A 17105-nucleotide genomic window follows, 5' to 3' on the forward strand; every position below is an offset into this window, starting at 1 on the left:
TTAAATGTATGCTTTTCAAAAACTAGTATGATTAAAACATTTACGGGATCTTATAAATTAATAATCCTATTATTTCTTGTAGAAGATAAAATGACGGGTTTGGAATTTTCCTGTAGTCTAGTTTTCTATTTCTAGTTTTGTGAGAATTAAAGGAATTTCAGGATACTAATGTAAGTTTTATTTGATGTTTTTTGGGGGAACATTTCACATTCTTGAAAGTACACATGGGTAAATTAATTTTTACCAAGAATTCACATAACTTTAAGATGATGTAGAGTAGGTCTTGATTCAGGTTAGTGTCAAATAAGGCCAGGTTTTTAGGGCCATTCGTTGCTTCCAGCTGAAGATGGAGTGTTCGGAAGACAGCATCAGTCTCCTAGAACCTCTTAGAGAGCTTTTCCAAAATGCAGTTATCTTCCGGTGAATGCTCCATCCCACCCCCAACTAAGGCCTGCCACTCTGGAGCTCTCCCTTGGCATGTACTCTTAGGCTTAATGATTGCCAGCACTGAGAACAGTGCTGCTGGTGAAGCTGGCAGCTAAGCTCAGAGGTGCAATGATGCTTTTATTCCCTAGTGTGCGTGCACATCCACCCACACCCACTCATTGCTAGTTTAGGATTAGAGGAGGTTGGAGTTAGCTAGGCTTGCAGTGCCATGACTAAATTTGCTGGCTCAAATTTCTTATTTTGGCGTCACCTTGCCCATTAGAGAGACAATGACAGTTATAGAAGCAGTGTCAAATTGAAAATCCCTCTGGAATAATCTCTTTTGAAGGAGAATTGTGTGTTTAGGCTGTTGATTCTTCCCTTCTTCCTCTCAGTGGCAATTTGCAGTAAGAGTGAGGACTTAATACCTGGGAGCTTGTACTCTTCAGCAGAGCCAGATCAGCAGAATTACTCCCTAGCTAGGGGTAGGTGCTACCCTATCAGTCTAACCTTCCTAATACTGTCATTGCCCAAGTGAACCTTTATTTAGCTGGGACCTATCTCCCAACTAGAGGAAATATCCTTTGATGGACAATAATTAACATATGATGTTGAACATATGGATGCCACGTTTCTCTCACAAGCCAGTGTTCCTCAGTAACATTTAGCAGAAGTGGAGAAGACACAAATAAGTGAGAATATGTTAATAGAAAGTCCAGGTAGACCTGCCACCTGAACCTTCTGGGGACAAGTAACACTGCAGGGCCTGAATTTTGGAAGAGGGTGGTTATAGGGAAAAGTGGGTTCTGTGAAGGTGTGGGCCGCTTAGAGTGGCTTTAGTTACTAATTGCAAGAGTATGTCAGGATACTGGCCCTTGCATATAGACATGGATTTGGAAAGTTAAAAAAACTGCATATATTTGGCTGCAGGTACTCTGAAGGTATATTTAATTAGTGGATCCATTCATCAAAAGAGATCTTGTTTTAGATGGGTTGATAGAAATTTTCTGGGTCACTTCTGAAAGTAGTTACCTTTAATATAATTTAATGAATGAGAAGAAAATACCTTTGCTAATCATCTATAATGCTATTTACTGAATTAAATTCGGAAGCATACTATTAATGTTATTCTTTCCATATCAGAAATTCACTTTTTGTAATTATTTTTTAGCAGACATTCATGTGTTTATTTGTGTAGCCGATTGTCCAGTTGTGTGATATTTCAACCAAAACCATCCTTTGCAGATGCTTTTACTGACTCTGCAATCAGTGCTAAAGTGAATGGTGAACACAAAGAGAAGGACCTGGAGCCCTGGGATGCAGGTGAACTCACAACCAGTGAGGAACTGGAGGCTTTGGAAAACGATGTAGTAAGTAAAATTTTTGTGATTAGTATTGGATTCTGTGATCAGTGTGGTAATATGACATCCTATCACTTGGTTTTAATTTAAGTATGTTGCTTTTGTCATAGTGAATATATTTAGAGCAGCAGTTTTGTTTTGTAAATAGAGACTTTCTCCCAGACAATAAACAAAGTAAAAAAATTTTTTTCGTAATTTTACTTGTTAAGCAGGAGTCCTGTCTATCCATGTGGATGCTCATGAAATATTTCTTTGTGATTAAAATAAGTCATAATAAGCAACTTAAAATTTTAAATTAAAAACCATGGGAAATGCTAGCGTGTTTTGCTTTGAATGTCCTACAGAATAAGGCAGCTTAAGGAAAGTGGTGTCTTAATTGTCTCTTGGCTTTACCTAGAGATGAGGTCAAAGTAGGACATTTTAGCCTTCTTGTCTGAAGAAAAGAACATACTCATTATTAAGATAAACAGGTTACATTAGAATTAAAGCATTACATAAATTTCTTGGTCTTAAATTGGGATCATTCTCCACAGTAACTTGCTATTTTTAAAATGCCTCTAGTTGCATATTATTTTTCCTTCTCCTATAACACATCATCTGTAAATCACATGCTTAATAAAGACTCTAGGATATAAAGCAAAGTCTCTTGCCAAAAAAAAGTGTTTAGGGTAGCAAAATTCTAATTGGTTGAAGAATCTTCCATTGAGTGTGACAGAATTCTTAACAAATCTTGTGTGTGATGTTTAAGGCATTAATAATAACTTAATAGTTAGTACCTTCTCTTCCTTAGACCTAAAAAATGTTCTACTTCAATCCCATCTGTAGTTATAAAATAGGAAATAATAGGCCATGTCATTATTAATTTTCAAGTTTTAAAGAATCATATATAATCTAACAGTTTTCAAATCTGTGCATCATGTTACCTATGTGGAGAATATGGGGTAACAGGCATTCCTTTTACACTATCAGTGAAGTGGATAAATTAATAGAGGCTTTTTGGAGAGAATCTGACAATGTTTACCAAAATTTAAAATCATATTCACTTTGTTCCAGCAATGCTACCTTTAAGAATTTATTTTTTGCCCTAGTATATCTATAAGACATGCAAACAGATATATATGAGGATGGTTTTTGTAGCATTGTTTCTAATTGTGAAAAATTGGAAGCATCTTAAGTGTCCATCAATAGAGTATGAAATAAATAGATTTATGATGCTGCCATTTATTTGACATACTACATATCTACTGAAAAGAGTGGTAGTTTGATATGGAAAGATATGTAAGATTTATTAAAAGAAAAAGCAAGCTGCAGAACAGTAAGATCCTATTTGAATTAAAAAAAACAACAACTGGGGGCCGGCCCGGTGGTGCACTGCTACAGTGCGCCGCTTGGGAGCATGGCGACGCTCCCGCCAAGGGTTCGGATCCCACATACAGACCGGCCGCTCACTGGCTGAGCGAGGTGCGGGTGCAACACCGAGGGTTGCGATCCGTTGCTGGTCCCGGTCCAGTACGGGTGCGACACTGAGGGTTGCGATCTGTTGCCGGTCACGAAAAAAGACAAAAAGGAAAAAAAAAAAAAACCAACTGATCATATTCTTATATATGCATAGCAGATGTCTGAAATTAAACCCAAGAAACTGTTAATAGTACTTCTGCACACTGAGATTAGAAGACAGTCACTTTTTACTGTATGTCTTTCTGTGTGGTGTAGATTTTTTATGAAGAGCATATATTAAGTAATTTTAAAGCCTCCATAGGTAATTGTGATTTCCTGCCTACATGTGTTAGGCCAAAGGAATTGCTTTAGTGGTAGAAATTACATTGTAGTCTTATATGGAGTAGCACAGGAGGACCTGAGGTTGACTGGTGTACTTTGAGGCAAGCTTTATTGTTGAAATTGCCATCAGCATTGCTTGGAGGATACTATGTCCACTCTTTATGGAATGAATAACAGCTATGTATTGAATTTTGCCCCTTCTCACCAGTTAAGCTTTAAAAGGGGAGTTGAAACATTAGAGAGAGAAGTGATTAACCAAGTATTAACAGTCACCAGTGAAAATTTTTACAGCCTTTGTCCTGATTGGTTGATTCTTATAAAGAATGCAGCCTAGCATTCAGAGTGGCAGTTTCCTGATCCCTCATAGAATTGTAGAGTTATCTAGTTATAGGTTAGGGCACTGAGATCCAGAATTGCTGTTGCTAAGGGCCCACAACTGCTAACGGCAAAACCATTTTTAAAACTCAGCTCTGGTGACTTTGTCCGGTGATTGTCTGTCCACTGTCTCATGCTACCTTCCCTTTGAGTGTTCCCAAGAGGTAGGGGAGGAGGACAGGGCCCTAGCACTACTGTCCCACCTTGAAATAGCAGTGCAGTGGGAAAAGCTTTGGCTTCTCACTTCCTTCCCCCAAACACTGAAACTAGTTTTGAAAATCAGAAAGCACTCCTTGTCCTTCACAGACCTGATGATCAGTCATCTCAAGAAGGCTTCAGGTAAATACAGGTGTCTCTACCCTATAGAAAAGTGGCTGTTTAAGGGGGTAGGGAAAGAAGAGAACCCTGATCTGAAGGCTATATTTTATGAAATAACTAAAATATTCTCTGTTTTTCTAATAACCTCTCAAATAATTGTTTTGTATAGTTATCTACCAACTTGAGGGGCTGATATGTAGGAGAAAATTTTTCCTTAAAACATTTTTAAGGAAATTTTTGCCTAGTTTTTAATTTGCTAGATTTTACTAGTATAGCTTGTTAAATATTGTTAGTATACCTATTGATTGTAACTAAATTAAAGAAAACCAATACTTTGTCATTTTGAAAAATGAGCTTCATTTTCTTCCAGTCTAATGGATGGGATCCCAATGATATGTTTCGATATAATGAAGAAAATTATGGTGTAGTATCTACATATGATAGCAGTTTATCTTCATATACGTAAGTTTAAGAAGTTCGCTTTTATTTTAGTGCATTTGTCTTTGATTTTAATCAACTTATATTGAATAAATGTTTGTCAGATTTTAAGTTAAACAATTATATGAAAGAATTATTCTGTTACTACCTAGGCTGATAAATTCCCATTAAAACAGGGAATAAATGTTGTTTCCCTAAACCCTACTTTTATGTTCTAAATAAATTTTGTTTTTGTCTTGTTTTTAAATTGCAAAAAATCTAAATTTACCCCATACTGACCAGCCTCTTTTAAAAAAAAAAAAATCTAAATTTTCAAGGGTAGAGATTATGGTGAACAGTTAGTTTAACTAATTTTGAAGTACTAAGTTTCTCCAGGGAAAAGGTAACAAAAAAAATTTCAATTTTGATTTGTAAATAAACAGATCACTGTAGCTCTTACAGTTTTACCAGTATTCCAGACTCTAAACTTTTAAAAGTGATTGGTTGTGACAGATATGTAAACTGTGACTTTAAAATATTCACTTAGTTTTTCTTTTCTTCATGTTTCAGGGTGCCCTTAGAAAGGGATAACTCAGAAGAATTTTTAAAACGGGAAGCAAGAGCAAACCAGTTAGCAGAAGAAATTGAATCAAGTGCCCAATACAAAGCTCGGGTGGCCCTGGAAAATGATGATAGGAGCGAGGAAGAAAAATACACAGCAGTTCAGAGAAATTCCAGTGAACGTGAGGGGCACAGCATAAACACTAGGTATTTAAAGGAAATCATGATGCAGTATTTTGGATACACAACTCAAGGTCTGTGTGAGAAGGTGTATTATTATTATTATATTTCCTCTCTCTTTAATGTAAAGTAGGTAGAGAATGCAAATGGAATTGGTTTATGATTTCGTTAGAAAAAAAGATTATGGTAATCTTGGAAAATATGTTTTTTTTTTTTTTTTTTAAAAGATGACCGGTAAGGGGATCTTAACCCTTGGCTTGATGTTGTCAGCACCATGCTCACCCAATGAGCTAACCGGCCATCCTTATATGGGATCCGAACCCGTGGCCTTGGTGTTATCAGCACTGCACTCTCCCGAGTGAGCCACGGGCCGGCCCTTGGAAAATATGTTTTGAGAGTCAGCTCTGTGGAGCCAAGTGTTGGATATACAGTGATGAACAGCCAGTCTCAAAGAGCTTGTTAAAAAATAATTATCAGGTGGGAGTACACATATAACATAAGAACAGTACAATATAATTTGCTTAGTTAAAGGTGTGTTCCAAATACTAGGAACATCCAGAGTGAGGAGGAACTAACATAATGGAGGTGGCATTTCGTGATAGGAAAATAGGGTCAGTCTGCCACTCAGACTGTAGTACAGAAGAATTTCCCACTTGGTGAGAAGCCATGTGAGAGAATCTGGCCAGCTCAGGAAAGGACTGGCTGTTTCACATGCCTAGAACATAGCGGCTGTGTTGGGTACAGTGGTGGCAGTTGGCGATAGAAGCAGAAGTAGTTGAAGGACTTGTGTGCCATGCTAAAGAGAACCCTTTAGGCTGGGGTTAGGTGAACAAACCCTGGGGCATTGAGGACTGGCTGGAACATAGAGACCAGTTAGTGCATTGAAATAGTTTGACTGTGAGAACTTGGTAACCAATAGTCCGGGGCTTGTGATAGGAAGGTTAGAAAAATTCGGGATGACCCTGAGGTTTGATAACTAAGCAAATTGATGCTTGTATGGATAACAGAGATAGGAAACATGGAACAAGTTTGAGAAGAAAAACAATGACTCCATTCATATGACTTATTGCATTTGAGGGGCTTGTGGGTATTTCTTTTACCCATGAACATGTATTGAGAAACACCTGCTACATACCTTGTAGAGTAAGAGATACTTCCTATCTTCAAGGCACTCACTACTTAGAGTCTGGTGATTTGACTTGACATGTCCAGTGGGAGATATTGAGAATGTGGGACTGGCAGTGCAGTTTGGGATTTATCAGTATTGCTGACACTGAAGCTGTGAAAAACCACAGAACAGCCAGAGAGAGAAGAGATCCCAGGGAAAATAAAGTTGGAAAAGCCAAGGACAAAAAAAGTTTGAAGAAGGTAGATGAAATTGATAGAATCAGCCATAAAGAGGTAAAGTAGGATGAGAATGAGCACACAAATGTTAAACTTTGTGCTTAGGAGAGTAATCTGAGGGAAAGGAAAGGCCAGAAGCTAGAACTCAGGGTAAGATGGAAGAACAGGGGCATCTGGGAGTGAGTCTGGTTTAGTGTTGAACCTTTTTATAACAAGCATTTTCTTCTGCCTAAACTACTTTTAGGATAAAATTATTTAAAGGATCTCTTATTTTCAGGGAGAATAAATATATTCCTCCTGGACAAAGAAATAGAGAAGTCATATCCTGGGGAAGTGGGAGACAGAATTCACCACGTATGGGCCAGCCTGGATCGGGCTCTATACCATCAAGATCCACTTCTCACACTTCAGATTTCAACCCGAATTCTGGTGCAGACCAAAGAGTAGTTAATGGAGGCAAGTATTTTGACCAAATTTGTCAGTGTCATTGATCTAATAAATTTTTTTCTAAATATGTAAAACAATTTACATAATTGATAAGAATGTGCTCACCTTTAATGATTTTTGTGGAGTAGTTTTCACTTGAGAATTACTTCTAATTTGCTTTTGTGGATATCAAATTATAAGTCATTGGTCATTGGTATATATAGTAGTATTTAGCATGAAAAAATACTCATGTACTAAGATAAAATGCTTAATATAACCAAAGACACTCACTTTGCCAAAAAACACTCCACATATAAAGAAATTGGAAACTTTGTGTAGGTTCTCAATTTTAAGAACACTGGATAATAATTTAGACATAATATATATGGAAAATGTTAATCTGGGTGAAACACTCAGTGGTTAATATAGGTTCATTTTCATTAATTGTTTATATATTCATATTCTGCTTGCTTGGATTTGAGGTATCTTATAATACAAGACATGACCAAGAGTCATGTGAAGAAAGTGATGACAGAAATGTGCTTAAAAAACAACAAAAACAGCTCTTAGTCCAAAGGTGGCTGTTGTAGTTTAGCAACTTAAGTAAAAGAAAGTTGAGTCTTCAGTAGGAAGACATTTTCAACTTTACCTCTATATCTAGATTGAATATAGCTCATAGGTTATAGATATCTTATGTAAGTTGGGGATACTGAACAGCGGATGGTATGGAAATATAGTATGTTACTAATTTAAGGAAAAGAGTGGGCATTCAGTTTTAGGTATTTAAACTTGGAAAGTTAGATAAAAATAGAGAACACTAAGTTTCCAGTTTCATTTTTTTTTTTTTTAATTGAGTATTTTCTCCAGAATTCCTCTCCAAATGAACACTCTTGAGTATTTTCTGTACTTAGTATTGGGGGCGAGATTTCTTTGCTCACTGAGTAAAGACTTTTAGTTGTTCATAAACAGAATTTTCAAAGTAAAAAACCCAAAGCGGGCTGGGAAATGTAGATACTCAAGTGTGTGCAACCCTATGGAGAGGAGACCTGGGCTGGTTCCTAGGATTAAGGTAAGTGATGTGTGATATTAACTGTTAGCTGTATTTTGACCCGTGCATATCTATCAGTATCTATTTATTTGGTGGTGACTGCTTTGTTGTTTACTTGTGTTGTTTATGCAGTCTGTTGTTTAAGCAGTTATGCAGACTGTTTTTAAGCTATCTCTTAGATAAGTGTTTAACTACATAAATTATTTAGACAGTTCCTTTTCTTTTTCTAGTTTAATGAGATTAAGGTGTTTTTTTTTTTTTTTGAAAGAGCAATGAGTAACCTTTGTTACTCCTCTGACTATACAAAATAGAACTAATGTTTTATTTCTACTTAAGTGGGACTTGCTTAATGAGATTTCAAACTAAACCTTAGGTTCAAGTATAAACCTGATGAAAATCATAGATGCTTGTAAGGAACCAGCATTTTTAATTGTATATAGTTGCTGCTGCTTATTTTCATTGTTTCCAAGCTAAAACTAATGTAGTAAATAATCTTACTCCTGAGTTGGAATTATTGTGATTTATTGTGTGAGATTATCTAGTGTATGTTGTATTCCTTTTAGCAATTTATTACTGAGAAATAGTTATAGAAGCAGGATTAATAGGCAGAGTCTTAACTGTCTTCTTCAATAGTATGTGTAGATCCTGATTAACCCTTTGGGAACGTGTACTCATTTAAAGACTTAATTTTAAGGAGGTTAAAGTAAAATGTGAATTTATGTCAGTTAAGTTATGCTAAAACTTATCACAAATCAAATGACTGTCCTCAAAGGGTTAAAATGTACAAGAAATCATTTTTGTCATTTTACTTTTTTTTCTGTTTACTTTTTTCCCTCATTTTTTTCTTTAGTTTTTATACTTTCCTTCATATCATTTGTTCTGTCAGGTGTTCCCTGGCCATCGCCTTGCCCATCTCCTTCCTCTCGCCCACCTTCTCGCTACCAGTCAGGTCCCAACTCTCTTCCACCTCGGGCAGCCACCCCTACACGGCCGCCCTCCAGGCCCCCCTCGCGGCCATCCAGACCCCCGTCTCACCCCTCTGCTCATGGTTCTCCAGCTCCTGTCTCTACTATGCCTAAACGCATGTCTTCAGAAGGTACAATACCACAATTTGTTCATGTTTTTGTTTGTCTTTGTTTAACTCCTATGTGAGTTTATAATTACAAAATAGTTTCCTCTTCATTATTTAATAACCTATAATTTCTGTGTTTTAACTTCAGTTTATTAAAATTATTTCTATTAACCTTTTGTTCATCAGAGAGAAATTTGATAAATGCTGTGTGAAGCTATGAACTATCCTGAATTGTAAGAAATGGGGTTTATCTCTGCCTGGTAATGATGTTCCTTTACAACCCCAGATAGGTCTGCCCACAGCCTTCTTCCTCCTAATTTAAACTGTATACGGTGGTTAATGGGAAATAATGAACTTCCTTCACCCAGTCTTAGACTTATTGTAGAACCTATTATTTTACAGCTACTTGGCCAAGGTGCTAGTGTACTTTCCTGTTGGCCATGGAGAGGAAAGGTGTTTTAGGATTTTTTTTTTTTTGGTAGCTGCATTTGTATATCTATCCTTAGATTAAAATACAAAGTTTGTTTTTTAGAATGCCTGAAGAATTCTAAATTTAATTGAGTAATTTTTTAAAATTAGCTTTATAGTATTAACATAGTAAAAGGCTACTTTAATCTGGGAGAAGTCCTTGATCTAAGATAAAATTGATTGAAACCCAGGTGTGAGTTTGAATCTTTAGGGTTTTTTTTTTTTTCGTCCTTTTCAAAAATAAGAATAAAGTCTTACAATTCTTATTCAATATTTTGGTGCTAAATTCACCATTACTACATTTCAAATACATGGATGTGTTTAACATTCTAATTTAAATGCAGTACATAAATTAAAAACCTGTTTTCTGAATAATATCCTTTTGTTATTAGGACAGTTCAGAATATTTGTGTTAAAATTTTAATCCGATTTGTTCATTAAAATCACAGTTGATGTAACTTACAGTGGGACTAATAAAGTTTTCCATATAAACTGCTTCCCTGGAGAAAATTATGCTGGCTGCTTTTAAGTAGTTGCTGCCCAGGCAGAGAGGTCACATGACTTTAACTGATGCATTCGTCCTTGAATAGCAAGTTTCACTGATTTTGAAGGTGACTTCCTTACCCCAAAGTGCCTCTAATGGTGACCACTAAATGCAAAGTTCAGATGAAATATTTATTGCAGCCCATCATTTGACTAAATGTTTATATCATGAGAATGTATTAGATAAAACATTGTTAATAAGTAAGATGTAAGGCCTGCTCATGGACTAACTATTGACACAGTAATGTACCTTCTGCATTACTCAGGGATGATAGATATCTCCAGTTGAAAATCATAGTCTGTAACACATTGTTTTAAAGGTCATGTCCATGATTAAATTTCTATTGAGGACACACATTAATTTGATGTTCTAAAGAGTTTGGCAGTAGGGTGGGGTCTAGGAGCCTTGGCTTTGACATTATCAATGTTTTTGCACAGTGTTAGCACTGTCAGACTTCTGTGGTGAGAGCACTTCTGTTCTGTCCACTGTTTTCTCTTGATGGTTTGGTCTAATGCACAGTAAACTGCTTTAGAAGGAGAAATCACTAATGGAGTGGCAAAACAATGATACAGAATTTTGGCAATTCATACAGTGCAAATGTTTTTCCCAGTATGTCAATTATTTTGGTTTTATAAGTCATGCATTAACAGTAGCATTTTCAGCTCACAGCCTGTTGAAACTGCTTACAGGTGAGAACTGTTGTAAGCCATGAGTTGTAAAATTGATGATCATGCAGAAAAGGTAGATAAACAAAAATTTTGGAGAAATTTAAGAGGAGTATGTACATATATTTCAATAGTATAGAGGTATATAGGGATTAGTAGTCTTTCATTTAACAATATATTGTAGAAAATTTGGTGGGGGGAAGGTAAAAGTATATGGTAAAGTTAAGATTATTCCATAATGTAACCATAACTTTTATTAACATTATATTTCTTTATTTTTATATGCCTACAAATAATGGATGTAGATTAAACAGATTGCTAAAATTCTTGTAAGAATTATGCATTTTATTGTTTGATTTCTTACCACCAACTTCATTCCCCCTCCCCCCCCCTTTTTTTTAAATAATAAAGTAAAATGTATTTATAAAACTTTGTGGCATTCCATGAAATAATTCTGAAAGAGTTAATATGGCCAAAAATACGTGTGGCATTTTTAATTTTTTTGACCAAGAAGAAACTGTGCAGTGAGGAAGTGATAGAGAGCATGTGTGTGTATTAGCAGAAAAGTAATACTGATGAACATTTTGGCATTTATGTGATATTCACTGTTCCTTTCTTAGGGCCTCCAAGGATGTCCCCAAAGGCCCAGCGACACCCTCGAAATCACAGAGTTTCTGCTGGGAGGGGTTCCATATCCAGTGGCCTAGAATTTGTATCCCACAACCCACCAAGTGAAGCAGCTACTCCTCCAGTGGCAAGGACTAGTCCTTCAGGGGGAACATGGTCATCAGTGGTCAGTGGGGGTAGGTAACACTTGGCTTGGGGCATAATGACAGTGTTCATTTTATAATTATACTAGTGTAAAAGGGCTGAGCTAAAGCTCTGTTTGAGGGAGTGTGTATATTAAAAATACAATAGTGGAATAACAAGGGATTGGGAAAACTACATTTTTATTCTGGGCTCCACAACTTATTCATCATGGTAGAGCAAGTCATGCAATCATTCTGAATTTCAGTTTCTCAATGAGTAAATCAATTCTTGCCTGGTCTATTTTATGGGCTTGTGTTGAGATTTCTTTGAGGTTCATAAATATGAATATCATTTGCTGTTTTATAAAGTACTACTCTAATATAAAGGCAGTGACTGTATGTAACACTTTGGAGGGACCTTACTTCTTTTTAAACTGTGTTCATTGATTTATTCCATGAACATTTGTTTTGGTCTTACAGTGTGGTGTGTTTCTATAGCATCTGTGCTATACCAATTCCTGATTGTATTTCACTTATAAGGAATATCAAACATAAATGAGGGGTCTAAGTTTTATTTGTGATTAGCTTGAGGAATATGCTGATAGTCAACAGCTATAAAAGTGTAAAAATTTCACTTTGACAAGATTTCAGTTAGGCTAAGGTTGCTTTGGCTACTTTGTCAATTAATCCTTAATTGTTTGCTCCCATAATAACCATGGAGAGTTAGAGCATTCAATGACTGCTTTGGGGCCGGGGGGGTAGGAGGGTGGTCCTTTTTTTTTTTTTGTGACCTGGCCGCACCGTGCTCAGCCAGTGAGTGCACCAGCCATCCCTATATAGGATCTGAACCCGAGGCGGGAGCACTGCTGCGCTCCCAGCGCCACACTCTCCCGAGTGTGCCACGGGGTCGGCCCCGGGAGGGTGGTCCTTAATCAGTCCTTAGAATCTTAAAAGAAAAAAGGTCTTTAAATTCAAACAAAAAAATACCTAGCTCTGTTAAATGTCTGTTTTTATTTCATATACATGGTCTGCTCAGCTCCATGTGATGTACATTCATGTAATTGTACTGTAAATTCCTTTGTACGTTCTGTTTTCTTCCTTGGTCTTCAATTATCTTAAGATTTAACAAGAAAATAGAAATTTTAAAAATCTTCTTCAGCTGTTCTATTAATCCTTTTTATTACTCAGATGGTCTGGAAATGAATTTTGAGAGTAACAACATGATTAGAAGCAAGAGAGTGAAAACATAGTTGTTGGAGATACACCCAGAACGGTGTTATAGTTTTGCTCTTTATACTAATTGGAAAAAGGATAATCGTTGAATAATAGTTTCCTTCCGTGACTCTTGTGACTTAAAAGAACCATTAAAGTGAAGAAAATTGAAACATTTTCTCTAAACCTCTGAATCTGAGCTCTGCAAATAGGTTTATAATGGAATATGAAACCTGTTAGATTTTTATTTTGAAGTCATGGAATATCAATCCCTGCTTGCAGTATCTAGCTTCCCCTTTTGACTAAATTGGATCCCTTTTTCTTTAGTTACTGCACAGTAGATCTTGATGTAGCAAGAAAGAACGTATAGGATGGGCTACAAGCTGCTGAAAGGTCTGATAGTGTATTATTTGAAGGAGGAAGGAATAAGCCTACTTATTAGGAACCCATGTGACACCCTCCCTCGCACCCCCCATTTTTGTTAAAGAAACAGTTCAACTTTTTAGTACACAGTTGCTATCTTTATCTTAAAAAGTGGCATTTATCTTATCTTAGGAATCCAGTTTCCAACTTCATTCAAAATACTGCCTTTCAGAATTAATACATTGAGTTAGAAGGGAAAATCACAGTTGTACTTAGGTATTAGTAATTGCTGTTGTTCTTCAGATACTTGTGTTCTCAATTACCACCAAGCCGCTGAAGACTTTGGCAAAGAAAACAGGGTAAGGGGCTAAAGAATGGGGGCTGTCTTACTTACAACTTCAGAGAAGGCTCTTTGAGAAAGTGACATTTGAGGTGAGAATTTAATAAATAACTTTTCCCTTTTTTCTAGTTCCAAGATTATCCCCTAAAACACACAGACCCAGGTCTCCCAGACAGAACAATATTGGAAATTCTCCCAGCGGGCCAATTCTTACTTCTCCCCAAGGTGGTATTATTCCAGCTGAAGCTGTTGCCATGCCTGTTCCAGCTGCATCTCCTACGCCTGCTAGTCCTGCATCCAACAGAGCTGTTACTCCATCTGTCGAGGGTATGTAAGAAAGGTCTTCCACATCCATAATGTCGTTTGTGAAGTTGCATGGTAGAGGTTAACTTTATATGAAAAATTCTGTTTAATTTGTGGATATGTATTTTGAATGCACATTTAAAATTTCATGTAAATGAAGTTACTTGTTTAAGTAATACTGCAAATTTCATGTATCTTATTCTTCAGTGTCTGTTGTTATGAAGGTTAACATTCCTGGGTTTTAAATACTTACATAAATTCTTGGGGGACGGCCCATGGCTCACTTGGGAAAGTGTGGTGCTGATAATACCAAGGCCACAGGTTTGGATCCCTATATAGGGATGGCCAGTTAGCTCACTTGGGAGAGTGTGGTGCTGACACCACCAAGTCAAGGGCCAAGATCCCCTTACCAGTCATCTATTTTAAAAATAAGTAAATAAATTCTTGGTGTTTGATATGATGTCTACAAAGGAGAAAAGCTTCTGTTGAAATGAAAGTACAGTATTCTTTTCCAAAAACATAAGAAATCAAAAGTCTTTTCCTATTTTACTTTTCTAACTTCTGTCTAACTGAAATTTTTTTTTAAAAATTGTTTTCTAGCTAAAGATTCCAGGCTTCAAGATCAGAGGCAGAACTCTCCTGCAGGGAATAAAGAAAATATTAAGCCCAATGAAATATCACCTAGCTTCTCAAAAGCTGAAAATAAAGGTTAGAGTTTTTAAAAGTATTTAGGCATAAGTACAGAAATAAGGAGTATGTCTAATTTTGTGCCCAATACAGAGTATTTTTTAAAACACTTTCTTAGTATTGTGTAGTTTGACAAGTGCCAAAATCTAAAATTAATATTTGAAATTGTCATTCTTTTGATTGTAGTTCTATTCTGATTTCTAATATTCCATACTAAGGGAATTTTAAGTTAAAGGTTAGAAATGAGGGCTGGCTGGTTAAGTTGTTATAACACCAAGGTCAAGGGTTTGGATCCCTGTACCAGCCAGCCACAGAAAAAAAAAGAGAGAGAGAAATGAATCTGTATCTAACGGTTCTTAATTTTACAGGTATATCACCAATTGTTTCTGAACACAGAAAACAGATTGATGATTTAAAGAAATTTAAGAATGATTTTAGGGTAAGTGTCATTTCAACTAAATGAATTAGAATTTTAAAAAATTAATAAAAGGGCCAAGCCCGTGGTGCACTTGGGAGAGTGCGGCGCTGGTCCCGCCGCGGGTTCGGATCCTATATAGGGATGGCCGCTGCTCTCACTGGCTGAGCGCGGTGCGGCCTGTCTCAAAAAATAAAAATAAAATAAAAAATAAAAATAAATAATAAACATTACTAAGGATTTTTATAGTATCAGTTTACAAAAGTTCATTATGTATACACTCAGAAACGTTGAACCGTGTGTATAGGAAGCTAAATGCTTTTAAAGTTGTCCTTGCATATCCTTTAAGTGGGTTAACTAAAATCATGAGATTTGGTAAGAGCAATACAGGTGTAAAATGAGAGTATAATCCTATCATTTGAAGGCAGTATGTATTGGATCTTCATTTGATTACTTCGTTCAATGAAGCTAGATTTTAGTAGAGCAAGGCCAAGTCATTAGTTATCTCGTATGGCAAATGGAAGATGTACTGGACCTTGGTGTTCTGAGGTAGTTACAGATTTATACATTGTCCACAAATGTATTAATTGTGGTAGAAATCTTTCTATAATATTATTTCTCTGTCTTAAGACAGGCTTTGATGAACATACTCTAATCTCTCCTTGATGTCTGTTTCATCCTTTTGCGTAGTAGTTACTATAATATATTGTAGATATCAAGGTAGATTTTTGAGACCAACTTAAGAAATTGTCTTGAAACTGAGCCTTTTAAAGGGGAAAGATCTGATTGCCAGCCTTTAAAAAAAACAAATTGCTGACTTAAAATATTAATGAGTCAAAGACAAAAGGCAGTGTATTCCCAGCCTGTGTTCTAGCTTTCTAGAATTTAATAAATATTTTGCTAATAGCTTCATTCTTGACTTACTGGCAAAATCAAAATATTACCTATTATTTCATACTTTAGCACATGCATCTATTCAGCTTTAATACTATTACTAGTTGTTAATTTAAATTTAAATTTATTAAGCAGTACTTAACACACAGAAAAGATACAAAGAATAACAAATGAATGACTTTTTGTGCTCTACCCAGATTCATAAGTCAAGCACTCTGGCATAGTTAAAGTCCTCTTGTGTACTTATCTCTTCTCAGCTGCTTCTTCCTCTTTCCTTCCAGACTGAAGGGTTTCTTTCTTGTGCAGTTCTTTATACTTACACTACATATGAATAGATCCCTCAGCAATGGATGTTATTATTTTGCATAATCTTAAATTTGATAAAAATGCTATAGGTATTTTTGCCCATTTGGTTTTTTTCCTCCAAATTATTAGGTTTTTTTTACAATCATTTAGTCCCCTCGTACAGTGCATTTGCACTGAATTTGTTGTGAAGGAGATATTGTTACTTTGAAACATGAGTTAGTTTATTTTTCTAACAGCTTTAATGAGATATAATTTATATATCATACAATTCAGCCATTTAAAGTATACAGTTCAGTGGGTTTTATTATATTTACAGAGTTGTGCAATTAATTTTAGAACTTATTCATCACCCTCAAAAGAAACCCCTTACCCTTTAGCGGTCACTACCCATTTGCCTCCAATCCTCCTTACACCTCCCTAGACTTGAGCAACCACTAATCTACTTTCTGTCTCTATGGATTTGCCTGTTGTGGACATTCATACAAATGGAGTCATGTAATATGTGGACTTTTATGACTGGCTTTTTTCACTTAGCATGTTTTTAAGGTTCATACATGTTGGAGCTTGTATCAGTACTTCATCTTTTTCTGGTTGAATAATATTCCATTATATGGATAATACTGCATTTTGTCCATTCATCAGTTGGTGGCTATTTGGGTTGTTCCCACTTTTAATTATTATGAATAATGCTGCTGTGAATATTAGTGTACAGTTTTTGTGTGGACATGTATTTATTTCTCTTGCATATATACCTACGAGTAGGATTTCTGGGTCATAGGGTAACTCTGTGTTTAACCTTTTGAGGAACTGTCAAGCTGTTTGCCAAGGCGACTGCACTGTTTTACATTCCCA

At 36.0% G+C, this 17105-nt stretch overlaps 1 protein-coding gene across 1 annotated transcript in view; it reads left to right on the plus strand.

Moving 5' to 3' along the window:
* The window catches only part of ATXN2 (ataxin 2), a gene marked incomplete at its 3' end in the record, with an annotated part of 57435 nt that extends 42358 nt beyond the window's left edge, over nucleotides 1-15077 (plus strand). The window contains exons 6-14 of the mRNA XM_008572709.1: nucleotides 1672-1796; nucleotides 4630-4721; nucleotides 5247-5444; nucleotides 7039-7217; nucleotides 9122-9331; nucleotides 11605-11787; nucleotides 13778-13975; nucleotides 14552-14659; nucleotides 15007-15077. Of these exons, the coding sequence (XP_008570931.1) occupies nucleotides 1672-1796; nucleotides 4630-4721; nucleotides 5247-5444; nucleotides 7039-7217; nucleotides 9122-9331; nucleotides 11605-11787; nucleotides 13778-13975; nucleotides 14552-14659; nucleotides 15007-15077 (1364 nt within the window). The remainder of the gene's footprint in view (nucleotides 1-1671; nucleotides 1797-4629; nucleotides 4722-5246; nucleotides 5445-7038; nucleotides 7218-9121; nucleotides 9332-11604; nucleotides 11788-13777; nucleotides 13976-14551; nucleotides 14660-15006) is intronic.
* Between the last annotated feature and the right edge of the window lie 2028 nt (nucleotides 15078-17105).

This window comes from Galeopterus variegatus, unplaced genomic scaffold, assembly GCF_000696425.1.
Source record: "Galeopterus variegatus unplaced genomic scaffold, G_variegatus-3.0.2 Scaffold823, whole genome shotgun sequence".
NCBI classification, from domain to species: Eukaryota; Metazoa; Chordata; class Mammalia; order Dermoptera; family Cynocephalidae; genus Galeopterus; species Galeopterus variegatus.